The sequence below is a fragment of the Petaurus breviceps genome, unplaced genomic scaffold (assembly GCF_028583685.1).
Source record: "Petaurus breviceps papuanus isolate PSGF00001 unplaced genomic scaffold, PetGlider_PUasm1.0 37, whole genome shotgun sequence".
Taxonomy (NCBI): domain Eukaryota; kingdom Metazoa; phylum Chordata; class Mammalia; order Diprotodontia; family Petauridae; genus Petaurus; species Petaurus breviceps.
Window position 1 is genome coordinate 18,074,689 of NW_027186296.1, and position 13,896 is coordinate 18,088,584.

Consider the following 13,896-nt stretch of genomic DNA (forward strand, 5'->3'; position numbering starts at 1 on the left):
ACACACACACACACACACACACACACACACACACACACACACACACGAGCACGCATACACACACGCGCGCGCACACACAGAGAAAATCCTCTTGCGTGTTGATTTATGGAAACAATTATGATTCTGCTGGAGTCTCTCAGCTGAGAAATAGTTTTTAGCTACAGTAGAGAGTCTCATGTTGCAAAAGGCAGACAACAGAAATGGAATACTTATATATCCAGCTGTTATCAAGAGAAACAAGTAAGTTATTGTTATTTGTCCTTTAAAATAATGTTTAAGGTTTTCTAATAGTTATTGTCTTTTTCTCTTTTTGTTCAGAATTAGAGGGGAGAAGTGAGTTAACAGATTTTCTAGGCATGCTGTTAAGATCTACAGCAATTACCCTGCATATAGCTTATGTAAAGATAAGGTTGAAGCTCTCCAGAGCTGTCCTGACATTTAAAACCAGGCAAATGTGGGCAGTTCTGTAGAAAATAATTGGTTAACCACAAAAGTGAAAGCATGAAATAAAGAAATGTAGAAGCATTTGCACTTAGCTAAGAATAAGTTGAGAAGTTTATTCAAAGCAATAGCCTTAAATGCAAATGCTATTAGAAAATGGCAAATGGAAATGAATAATGTAACAAGGAATGTATCTGTGTGTGTACTTATAGACTAACATAAGATATATAGACAGTCAATTTAAGAGAGTGACGTCCTCTTTGGAAGTACTGTTTGTGGGATTTAGTCTTTATAAGTTAAACCATTCCCACTAATAAACAAAATTGTCTACTGAGATTTATATAAACAACTTTTCACTCCTTCCTCCCCTTCCTTTTTTATTGCTTTCAATACAAACAGAGGATTCAAGTAGCAAAGCAGGTCCAGACAACTGAGCTTATTACAACCTGTTTTGAAGGATATATCAACTGAAAGGTACTGAAGGAGCCATCCTCCTGATATCAGTGACTAAAAGGATAAGAATCCTCATTTGGAAAGAACCACCAATCTCAATTAAGTAGATCCACCATTCACTGCCAAGGTAGAAGGAGGTCAATGACCTAGGAGCAACGGTCCGACTTGAGATTGAATTTTCATTATGGTATTCCTGAACACCCAGGGCACTGCACTATAATGCACAAATGGATACTGACATGGATCCTGCCAACTCTGCTCTACACATCATGCTTTCACATTATCTGTCTAGTGGGCACCATAGCTTTCGCTTGCAATGACATGACTCCAGAGCAAATGGCTACAAATGTGAACTGCTCCAGCCCTGAGCGACACACTAGAAGCTATGATTACATGGAAGGAGGGGATGTAAGAGTGAGAAGACTTTTCTGTCGAACACAGTGGTATCTGAGGATTGACAAGCGAGGAAAAGTAAAAGGGACACAAGACAAACAAACTAATTATAGTAAGTATGTTTCTTTTTTTTTACCTGTTTTATGAGTCTTAAAAATATATGAAGAGGTAAATTTTCAGCAACTCAGATGAGTCCTTAATTTCTTTTTTTTTTCCTGTTCTCCCACATTAAACTGAAAATGTTTTTCTCAATTATTTAATACAGGGGTATTTAGATTGTCTCAATGTAAATATCTCCTTGGTGAAGTATAGATCTACTGATATAATCATCCTAGCTGGTAAACTGAGCCAACTTGAAAACATAAAACTACATGTCATTCTCAAAGTGCTCATGAAAGTCAAACAAAATCTAAGTGGAACCATTCACACAGAAATGATTTAATATTTTCTAGTTAAGTTATTAGAAGTCTAGTATAGTATGAAGTGCTCATTGAATAATGACTAAAAAAACTTACTATCATCTCTGTTTTTAAACAATTTATTTTATGATCTTGAGTACTTAGGCTGCAGTCTCAACAGCAACAGTTTACAGTTATGTAATAGAGAAAAATCTCTTTTTTTCATCAGTTCATATTGTTATTGGTTGTATATTAGGTTGCTGTCTACTGGATAAAAACCACAGGCTGATTCTTCTCTATATTTTGTTTATTTGAAGTCTTCTTTGCATGAGTTCTATGTCATTCTCTGCATATATGAATGTAAAACATTCCAAGACAAAGATATCTAAAGTTAAAGAGGTGTTAATGCTCATGATTGAAAGGTCTTCCATCCCTCCTCCACTATTTTCCATCTAAAGAATCCAAATTACAAATTCTCTTTTCTATTTTGAAATTCTATTGCTGATTATGTTAATTCACTTTTAATGACAGAAAAGATCTTTTTCACAGAGTAAAAATACTACTTCCCTCAAATAATATATAAAATGCTTTGAGAGAAAAACCAATTAAGGGATAAAATTACTAAGAAAAACTAGATTTTATTTGTTTGCAGCACTAAAAAGCAGATATTGCAATTGCATTTCATCTTGGCACTTTGTGTACTAAGTTCCACTGAAAATGATCACATCAAAATAATGATAAAATATGCTGTTTATTATGCTATTCTACCAAATAAAGTACAGTTATGTAACTTTTTGTATTTACTATAGGGTCACTTTAATGGTTTCTCTATTATCACTTAGGATTTAATCATCATCCCCTCTAATTTCACTAATTGTATTATTTTTGTCCCTGAAGAAGCCCCTAGTGGCAATAAATCTTGATTAGCTCAAAATTCATTCTGGGATTTTTTTTTTAATGGATTTCCACTCATGAGAAAAACCAGAGAATCTACTACAATTATCTAATCTAGAGACTACTGAAATGTCATATATTTAACTAAGTGCAGGGTGGGAGAGAGCACACTGGCTTTTGGGAAACCTGGTTTATACTTCCATTTCTGTCACTAACTAGCTTGTGCAATACTTTCTGGGTTTCAGTTTCCTCATTTGTAAAATGAGACTTCCCCCCCCCCCTAGTTTATCCTGAAGGCTCCTTTCAGTTCTTAAATTCTATATATGTATGCATGTATATATCTATCTAACTCTCCACACAGGGGTATGTGGATGCCGATACCTCATCTCATTTGACAAATTTTCATTTTACAAATGAGATAACTGAGTATTCACTCATAAATAGCATCATAACGTATATAAATTGTACTGTTTTATACTCAGTAGAAATATATTATACATGTAAATTCTGATATTGCTAAAATTTGCACCTAAATTTGTTTATATTTACATATATGTACATTTTTTAAAAAGCACCTATTAGATACTTACCACTCATGTTGATTGAAAAATTGAATGTGAATATAATGAAAAGTGGACAATATGGCAAGAGTTCTAATCTTTGCTTCCCTATTAACTATCTGTGTGATCTTAGACAAATTAGGAAATGCCTCTGGGTCTCAATTTCCTCATTTGTAAACTGAAGGGGTTGGATTAGATGATATCTAAGATCTCTTCCAGAGCTTAGATCTTTGATGACAATATAAGCTGTCAAAACTAATTTAATATGGCAGTGAGAGGGATTTAATTGACCTGGAAGGGACCTTAAGGGTCATGTAGTAAGTGCTCCCATGTTCTCTACTTCATTATGATTCTGAGTAACATTAAAATATCTGCATTGGAAAATTAAAAAAAATAGGGAAGAGATGGGTAAAGAAAGCATAAAACTCAGTATATAAGGAATAGTGTGCTTTTTAAAAATGACGCTTTGTTAATCTAGTCCCATTACTTATCGTTGAATTCAGAATGCAATTGTATTTTATTTGGAAGAAACTGAACATTTGGGTCCGCTTGGATTTTCTTAAAACTCTAAGTCCAAATGTATTGTACCTGAGACAAATTGATCTAGATCCAACACAGTTGGGATGAACTTTGAATACTCTAAAAATCAATACCAGTTTGGTAAACCTTTTTCCTTTAAAATGTTATTTCTATAGTTAAAAAAAAGAAAGACAAGTCTATCTTAGCCTATATTAGAATGTTATGAGACCTTTAAATATGAAATGGCATAATATACCTTCAATAAATTTTGATACTAAGATTTACCTTGATCCTATAAGCTATTTCCTATGTAGAGAGTGAAAAACTTTCCAGGAAAGGGTACAAACCATGTCAGAAACTTCCAGCAAACTCTTTGCTTTCAGCTGTTATCAATTTTTAAAATAATTTTCAGAATCTAAGAAATGCTAGCATTTTCATATCTTAGGCTTCTTTAATAATAATTTGTATATGGCTTTAAGGCTTGCAAAGCACTTGAGAAATATTATCTCTTCTTAGAGTTTACAACTCTGGGAGGTAGATGCTATTGCTTCCATTTTGCAGATGAGAAAACTGAGGTAAACAGAGGTTACGTGACTTGCCCAGGGTCGTGCTATCTGAAGCTAGATTTGAACTCAGGTCCCCTTGATTCTAGGTTCAGTGTTTTATCTACTGTGCTATGTAGGTACCTTGTGGTATCTTGGAACAAACTATAGGCTTCCCTATAATGACAAGAAGATAAAGTACCTTGCTGCTATAGGAAACTGGTGATGGATAGAAAGAAGCATTCTACTTGAATTAGACAGAATGGATAGAAAGTGATTGCTAGGAAATTCTGGGCTTAGATAAGGATCTTGACAACATGACAGATGGAAGAATTTACTTGCAACGTTATTGTTTTGTAAACACAAAAGGTGCAGATTGATAGCTTTGGAGTTGGAGTACCTTCCTTTTATGCATTTAGATTCAAAATGGGGACTATATCTTCAAACTGCTTTGCTGTCAGAACATTCGAAAGAAATACATTCCAGAGAAATAAAAAGAAATAGAAATTTAATGATGATTACTACCCACATCTGTAACTCCCCTTGTATCAACAGGAGGTTGAAAGTAAACTAGGAAAACAAGCAAGTTGAAAAACAGAGTTAATAACAGTATTAATCAGATAGTCAATAAGCATTTATTAAGCACCTACTATGTACCAGGCACTGTGTTAAATACTTGGGATAGAAAGGCAAGAACAGTTCCTGCCATTGTGGAGCTTCCAGTCTATTGGGAGAGACAACATACTAACAACTAAATACTAATAAGATATGCACAGGATAAATTGGAGATAAGCAACAGAGGGAATGGACTAGCATAGTGTCAAATATTAATGTCAGTGACTTGATTTGTAATCTCTAAAGTGTACTCATGGGTCAGATTACCTTTTTCCTTGAAGATCGTTAACTATTCTGTCAACCTGCCTATCTGAGGTAATTAAATTTCACATGAAATTCTGGTTGCCAACAAAATTACCAACTTGCTGAAATAGAATTATTACTCTCTCAGTTATTAAAAAGAGTCTTCTCTCTACCACCATGATATACCTGAACAGAAGGAGCAGATGATGCTGATTGATGTGACTAGGGTTTTGGTAAAGTAGTCACTTCACTAGTTGGGGCATGATAGAAGCTAATGCCTAGGAATCAGATTTATGAGGGATTGGTAAACTAAGGATTGGTGCTAGTAGATTCCACTGTAGCAGAATTATTATGACAGGAAGTCAGACTCATCATAAGGAGATCCCCAGAGAGGTTTTGAGATTGATGCTGTCACCTACATGTATGTGCATGTATATGTGCATGTGTGTGTGTGTGTGTTCAGGAGAAATGGGGTAGAGTCGGAACTTGTAATTTCACTAGTATGAAGAAGCCCTGTGGACTCTGCTACTTCTGATGCAGATCCACAGCTATCCTGTAATTTCCAGTGCCTGGGAGCAGTTATCAGTTACATGATTTGCTTGAGATTACATAGTATTTATAGAAGGTAAATTCAAGTCTTCCTGAAGCCAGTGTGTTTCAGATTTTATAAAGAATTGAAACTGAGCTACCTTGGCTTACTTGTGTCCTTTTTAGAAGTGAGAAGGAAATGGCAAACCAGTATACTGTCTCTGGCCAAGAAAACCCCAAAATGGGAGCATGAAGAATTGGACATGACTAAAATAATGATCAAGAACAACGTGGGCCGGCGGAAAGACTACTAGATTTGAGGTCAGAGTAGCTAGGTTTTATTCTCACCTCTGCTCCTCCCCGCCAGAGAGACTTTGAGTTAGTCATGTAATTTGCTTGGACTTCAACAACCTCATCTGTAAAATGAGGGGCTGGGTCTAGATTCTAGATGGTTTCTGAGGTCCTTAATAGCTCTATATTTATAATCTCATGATCTGACTTCAGATTCTTCCTTACCTGTGGTGGTATTGGGTTTTAAGTAGAGACCAATTTCTTAAATGTTTTATTTAAATTCAGAATCTCGGACATGGAATAGACAAATGAGGGAGAGGGTACCATGCAAGTGAAAAGAAATAAAAAAATGATAAAATAGAATTATAACCAGAACATATTATTTATGTGAACACAAGGCTTCCTAAGGGCCAAGGGGAAGGTAGTCAGGCTGCCACTGCCAGGCAGGAAAGATGCTAGAGACTAGACAGTCTCAGAGAAAGTAGATGCAGAAAAAAAGGGTTGTCTCATATCAAGGGCTAGCAAGTCCCGGATCATATCCTCCCTGGTTACTCCAAGCTTAATTGTTATGCCGACTATAGAAAAATAGACGATTAACCTGGGTCTACATGAAATGGAGTCATAAGCAAATGGGTCTATAAAACTTATGCCCCAAACTAAAGAACCAGTCACTTCCTCTGAAGCAGGATAAATATTAATAGCCATAGCAAAGAACCTGTTTACAGCTGGTATTCTGTTTCTAGTGTCTACGATCTTTTCCTGGGGGGTTGGGGGAGGCACAGAGGGGACTGCAAGCAGGGCTGGCCACCAGCAGCCAGAGGAGATCACTCTGCACCTGACAGAAATAACACTGCTATTTCAGTAGGGGAATTGAGGTGCCAAGTGAGAACCAGCAGAAGCAGCGCATTGGGAGACTCATAGCAACTTTGAGAGACAAATGAGATGGACAGTCCAGATCATTCCAGATAATTTTCTTGCTTTCAGCTTCCAATTACAAGGGAGTCTGCTCCTCCTCCCCAATGGTCAATATTGCTGGCTCCTTTAAAACATCAGAAATGTTTAATTGCCACACACCATAGCTCTGAGAGGAAGTATCCCTCACTTAGTAATAATTGAGCACCATAAGTTCTGTAGTGAGAGAAGGGATGGGCTTTCTGAGGAGCAGCCAGCAATTTGGCAATAGTTTTGGACAGTTCCACTCTGATGGGATGTGGCCTAAGAATCGGACGGGGGTGGGGTGTGGAACACAATGGTGTTGTTGGATAGGACTTGGCAGAGAGAACTTGAGGAACTCAATTAGTCAACAATTCTTTGGGTAGGATCCTGCTCAAAAGCAACCTCTGCTAGAAATCAGTAAATATAATTTTCAGTTCCCAAACATGGAAGCTGAAAGCTCTCTTACTTTTCAACCTAATCCCAGGCAAATGATTTACTGTAGAAGGAAAGAAAAGTCATAACAGATTTTTTTTAAAAGCAAAAGTAATAATAACAATTTTTAAAGGTAGGCAACTAGGACATGCCTATCTAATCTGAGTCACTGGAAATGATTCAGAAGGTAGATGATTCTGCCCTGGTGCTCCTTTGTAATCTCTAGCTAAGGCAGTCACTTAATAGTCATCCAGTCAACAAAGCATTTATTAAATGCTTCCTATGTGCCTGACACTGTGCTAAGGACAAGGGACACACACACACACACACACACACATACATACACACACAGAGACATATAAACACAGTCCCTTGTCTCAAAGAACATATTCTAAGGAAGGAGACAACATGTAAATAACTATGTACCTATAAGGCATATTCATTATAAATGTGAAGAAATATGGGAAGGGGGAAGCAGCTACATTGCAATGTCCCCAAAGTAGGTCAAATAAAAGACATTATTACTTGTGGTAGATCTTGGAAAGTTTCTAGTTTTCCAATGCCATTTTACTGTTTTTTCATTTGATAGATTTCTCATACTCTATTTTCCACATCTTTTTTTCCTTCTTTTTTTTGGTCCCCATTTGCTTATCCACCTCTACCTTTGTAGATTTTTGCCTGAGCTGTCCAGAACCCATTAACCTATAGAATCAATGCCCTCTCATGCTTTCTAGATTATTCATGGGGAAGGTAGTAATAATTGAAAGAATGGTGAATCTTGAACCATTAAGACTCAGCTCCCTGGTACCCTGACTCACCTATGGATACCTCTGTTCTTCCCTGAGGTTTACAGGCAGTGATTTAAGGGGGAGAATATCCTGCTCAGATGACAATGGAAAAGATGGGAACCATTAGTCTAGAGCAGGGGCTCTTAACCAGGAGTCCATGGATAGATTCCAGAGGGTCTGTAAATTTTAATGGGGAAAAAAATTACATCTTTATTTTTACTAACCTCTAGCCAAAATTGAACATTTCCTTTAATTATCAATGTAGGTAACAAGCTCCGGTAGTAACAAGCCTCACCAAACTGCCAAAACCATCCACAACACACACACACACAAATTAAGAGCCCTTGGTAGACAGTCCTGAGCATAGTGAAAAGAGCATTAAAGTAGATACACAGCGCGCGTGCGAGGTCGGAATCATGCAGAAAATGACCATAATGTCCTTTGTTATTATTTTTGCAAAGACTGGTTCCTAATTCCTTTATCTCTAGGCTAACAATGCAATTTCAATGATTTAAGTAAGTAGTACCTCTAGTACAGTACTGGGGGGGGGGCACGCAAGTTCTATTGCTAAGATTTCTTCAGGAAAGCTCCCCTACCCCTACTTTCTTGTTTCCCAAAGTGGAAAGGAAGAAAAGGCAGGACCTTTGATTATATGAGCTATTTGTTTCCAATATAATCCAGCAGCTCTAGCTAAATCAAGGGAGATTCCCGCAAACTTTGATTTTCCCTGTGGTATATTCCATTTTCCTATAAACCAGTATAATCATCTTTATTTCATAAGAACTGGGAAGCTACGTAAAATAGCCACCACAAATATCTTTTATTATTTAACTCTATTTTGACCCAGGTCTGAGTTTCATCGTTTGTAAAGTGAGGGGGTTGGATTATATGATCTCTAAAGTCCCTTGAAACTCTAAATCCTATGATGCTTTTGGCTTTGGAGATTTCTCTCAAGGCATGCCAACTCAGTAGTAAAACAAGTTTCATTTTGTTTCTCTTATTATGTGAGTGGAAGCATTAAGTTGTAGAAGCATTAAGTTCAATTCAAACATTTTTTAAGCTCCTACTATGTGCAAAGAACTGTGCTTGGTGCTGTGGATATAAAATTTAAAACAGAAGTTTCTGCCCTCAAGGGGCTTACCTTCTGCTTGTTGGGATACCATCCATAAACATATAAGTACATTAACAAGGAGAGTAATGGAGGCAAAAGAGATCCAGGCAAAATGCTGGAAAAATAACTTGAGGAGGGAGAGATGATCACTTTCGTCTGGGGGTAGGGAGCAATCAAGAGAAGTTTAGTGGAGAAGATGGCATGTGAGATGTCTCATGGTGATGGAAGATAAGGATTCTGAAAGGTATAATTAAGGAAGGAGTACATTGCAGATACGGAGGGAGTAGAGGGGATTAGGGTGCTTGTTTCTTGGACAGGAGGTGTATTTCTATTAGCAAATCTGTATGGAGCATTGAGCTTTTAGTAACCTTTGCTTACTAGGATTATTCCAGAAACTCATTTATCACTTAAGGCTAATAGAAGATGAAAGAAAATAATTTTTCACAGATTTTAAAAGCATATTTACCATGATTTAATCAAAGATATCACATTTTCCATTTTATCTGCTCATGAGATCAGTAACTAATGTTGAGGAAATAAGTTGGGACCAAATTGTACACCCTCTTACCCAATAACTTTCCCCCAAGTTCTAACTATTGTATAAGCCTAGATTATGACAAATTTCCATTCAGTTAGGGGTTTGGTTCAACTGTTGCCTAAGAATTAGTCTGAGTCAATGTTGTAGGAGTGCTTCTTGATTAAATACTTGTGCTAAAGTGCATAAGTTGGTTATAGGGAATCCCCACTTGCATTAGGAGGTAACAAGAGTACATAGATAGCAGAAGTGTTATTTCAGGCCTGAATTATCCCTTAGAAATCCAGGGATCCTAGGAGGCTGAAGGGTAGTTTCTGAAATTCTCAATAGGACAAAGTTGTGATGATCCCCTATGGCTATTATTTGGTGAACAAAACTATTTCTATCTTCATTTTACTTGTTGCCATGTAGACAAGCACTAATAAACAATGAGAAAAGTTTTAGGCCAAACAATACAGTATGACTGGGGAAAAAACCCCTTTTTCTTTTTTAAGAATCAATGTTTATAAAAATTGTGGTTGTTTGATTCACATCAAAAAAGAAATTGTAATTGATCAAGTATAATAATAGCAAACCACAATATCCTTCCTTTAATTATGGGGCAGGGGGAGGGAGAGAGGGCTAGGTTGGTAGGTAGGTAGGTGTGGGGTGGGAGAGGCTTGCCTGAAGTTTTTATTAGAGGCAGATAGTCAAGATTTCATATTGAATAAGCTATACTATGACTCTAAAGATCACCATTATCTTTTTTTCCACCATTTACCTTCTACTACATTAGGACTTTTAAATCGTTTTTGGCATTATGGATCCCTTTGGCAGTATGGTGAAACCTATGGTTCTCTCCTCAGAAAGATGTTTTTAAATGATAAAATTTTAAAAATGGGATTCAAAGGAAATCAATTACTTTGAAAAATCTGACTGTAGGTAAAGAAGTCCAGTAAGACTGTTGATGAATGACTTAAGGTCTACAATCTAGTTCTATATTGCTCTTCTTATGGGCCAGGAAACATATTTTTACTAGGACAAAGGAGTGATTCTTTTCCATTTCCACCCAACATTTTCACCCAGGGCCTGGAGATTTATAAGTGTACCTTCAAGTATGAATTCTTCATCTTTCTTGTATCGTTGAACCCTTTGGTAGTCTGTTGAAGCCTATGGATCCCTTCTTAGAATAATGTTTTGAAATGCACAGGATTACTAAGGAAATCAATTATTGATATACAATAATAAAGTTTTTTTTAATTAAAAAAAGTTCTTGGACCCTGTCCTAAGTATGCCTTCTAGGTGTCCTACTGAGTACAAGCATCATTCTGAATTTCTGAGGAATGAACTTATCTATATATTTAGTCATTGTACCTTATTCCCCTAATCCTTCTCTAAGTATTATGCCTTGAGTTAGAAATAATCCCATTTTGACAAGATCTAAAAAGGGGCTACTAAAAGTTAGTGCCCTCCATTCTACAGAGAGGAATAGGATTGCAAAAGCTCTTTAGGTACAACTAGGACAGACATTAACAGTTTGTCCCAACCCAGAACAATGGGACAGGAAGGGGATTCTGGAAACTAAAGGGTACAGGGCAGGAAAAAAGTAGACATTTTGCTTTCTAGTGATAATAAACCTTTGGACATTATTGACACCAAAGTCTACAGAGCCTAAAAATACAAACAGCTTCAAGGATTCGTATAAATTCATATAATTGTCACCATCACCATCATCATCATCATCATAGCTTGAATGTATATAACACTTTAAGGAATGCAAAGAGTTTTACACATATTATTTCATTTGATCCCTGCCCCCCCCAGCAACCCTATGAGGAAGGTGTTATTATTACCCTCATTTTACAGAAAAAGAAACTGAGGCTGAGAGAAGTTAAGTGACTTGCCCAGGGTTACATGGCTAGGAAGTTCCAAAGACCAAATCTGAACCCTGTTCTTCTGACTCCCAATACCAACACTGAGCCATCTAGTCATGGGAGAACTGAAAAGGATCTTGAGATGTCAATCTTATTCTAGCCTTTGCTTCTAGAAAAGTGAATTTTTTTATTTTTCTTTTTTCTTTTTGGAGGGGGAAGTCAGGGCAATTAGGGTTAAGTGACTTTTCCAAGGTCACACAGCTAATAAGTGTGATCAAGTGTCTGAGGTCAGATTTGAACTTAGGTCCTCCTGACTCCAGGGCCAGTGCTCTATTCACTGTGCCACCTAGCCGCCCCCAAAAGTGAAATTGTAACTGATTCAGGGCAAACAGTTGTCTACAGACATAGATGTTCCATATCTTTAATAATTTTCATCACTTCTCTAATCTTTTTTCACTTACACTGTACACAATATATATTAAGGGCTTGACTACCGTGAAGGAAAGATTGTTTCCAGACTTTCAGTCCTCGTATTCCTTGATACATAGTCATGTTGACTTTTTTCATCAGATTGCTGCCTTGATGACTTACATTCAGTTTGTGATCAACTATGGACAACAGATTTTTGTGTTCTATTCTTGGGCCTAGTCAATATTATGGCATCCTGTGTTGGGATCATTGTTTGTTTCTATGTGTATCCCTTTCAATTATTCATTAAATAAGACTTTAGTACTGGGTACTCTTCCAAAAAGTTCCTTATCTCAAAGATTTTACAGTCTTTTTGGGGAAAAACATAGATAAGTAAATACAAAATTTATACCATATAAAGTAATTCACAGGGTAAAGGGCACTAGCAACAACTGGGACAGATTAGGATAGATCCTGTGAAAGAGGTGACATTTGATCTCAGTATCATGTGACATTGGAGAATCTATTTGGTAGGGAGGAGACAGTGCATTTCTAGCTTATACAAAGGCATGGAGATGAGAGATAATATACAGGAAATGTTATGTAGACCAATTTTGCTGGGACATGGGGAGAGTAAAGGAAAATACTGCATAATAATCTAAGAAAGGTAGTCTGGAGCAAGATTGGGAAGAACTTTAAACATCAAATGGAGGGGTTTTGAATTTTGGCCTAGAGGCCTGGAGAATAGAACTTCAGGATAAGGGAAGTCACATGCAGATACCTGTGTTTTAAGGAGTATTACTCTGGTTCTGGTTTACAGAATGGATTAGAGAAAGGAGAAACTAGAGACAGAGAGACTTATTATAAGGATATTGCAGTAGTCCATGTTGGATGTGATGAGAGTCCCTTCAATGAGGATCACAGCTGTGTGAATGAAAAGAAGGGTACATGGTGCAGTGAGTAGAGAGCACTGTTCCTGGAGTCAGGAGGACCTGAGTTCAAATTCGGCCTCAGACACTTAACACAAAACTAGCAGTGTGACCTTGGGTAAGTCACAAATCCAATTGCCCTACTTTCCCCCCTCCAAAAGGCAAAAAGAAAAAAAAAAAGGTACTAACATGAAAGATGCTGTGGATACAGAAATGACGATACTTGGCTGATGCTTGGATATGGTAGAGGATAGGGGAAGGAGAGGCAAGTAACAGATGACACTGAAATTGTGAACCTGGGTCATTGGAAGGATGGTGATGTCCTCAACAGAAATAGGAAGTCAGAAAAAAGGAAGAAAGAATGGGAAAAAGGTGATGAGTTCTGGTTTGGACATGTTGTGTTTGAGATGCCTATAGGATAAGTGATATGGATAGGGACAAATATGTATATATATATATATATGTATATGCTTGTGTGTGTGCATATATATAATTTTTATTTAGTAATTTGCATAAGATGGTATTTGAACCCAGGGTAGCTGATGAGATATCAAAAATAGAGAGAACAGAATAAAGAGAAAAGAAGATCTTCTAGGATGACTTCATCATTTTTTTTGATAGGGCCATTCATTCAAAAATCATCATATTTTTTTCTCTCTGTCATGTTGAATATCAATTACCTCCATTGAATTTTTGATCTAGTGTGTAGCTAGGTGGCACAGTGAACAGACTGCTGGGCCTGGAGTCAGGAAAACTTATCTTCCTGAGTCCAAATCCAGCCTTAGACACTTACTGTGTGACCCCGGGTAAGTCATTTTGACCCCATTTGTCTCAGATTCCTCATTTGTAAAATGAGCTAGAGAAGGAAATGGCAAGCTACTCCAGTGTCTTTGTACAGAAAATTCCAAAATGGGGTTACAGAGAGTTAGACATGACCGAAACAACTCAGCTACAACAATAAATGAGCATATTTTCAATTCTTTGTTACATATCTTCAATAAACATTTTGAAAACAAATATAGTACTG

The 13,896-nt window shown here is 36.9% G+C and overlaps 1 protein-coding gene across 1 annotated transcript in view; it reads left to right on the plus strand.

Moving 5' to 3' along the window:
- Positions 1-13,896, plus strand: part of FGF7 (fibroblast growth factor 7) — a 91,552-nt gene that overhangs the window by 14 nt on the left and 77,642 nt on the right. The window contains exons 1-2 of the mRNA XM_069098018.1: positions 1-240; positions 841-1,399. The exon at positions 1-240 is cut by the window's left edge and continues 14 nt beyond it. Of these exons, the coding sequence (XP_068954119.1) occupies positions 1,114-1,399 (286 nt within the window). The 5' untranslated portion in view covers positions 1-240; positions 841-1,113. The remainder of the gene's footprint in view (positions 241-840; positions 1,400-13,896) is intronic.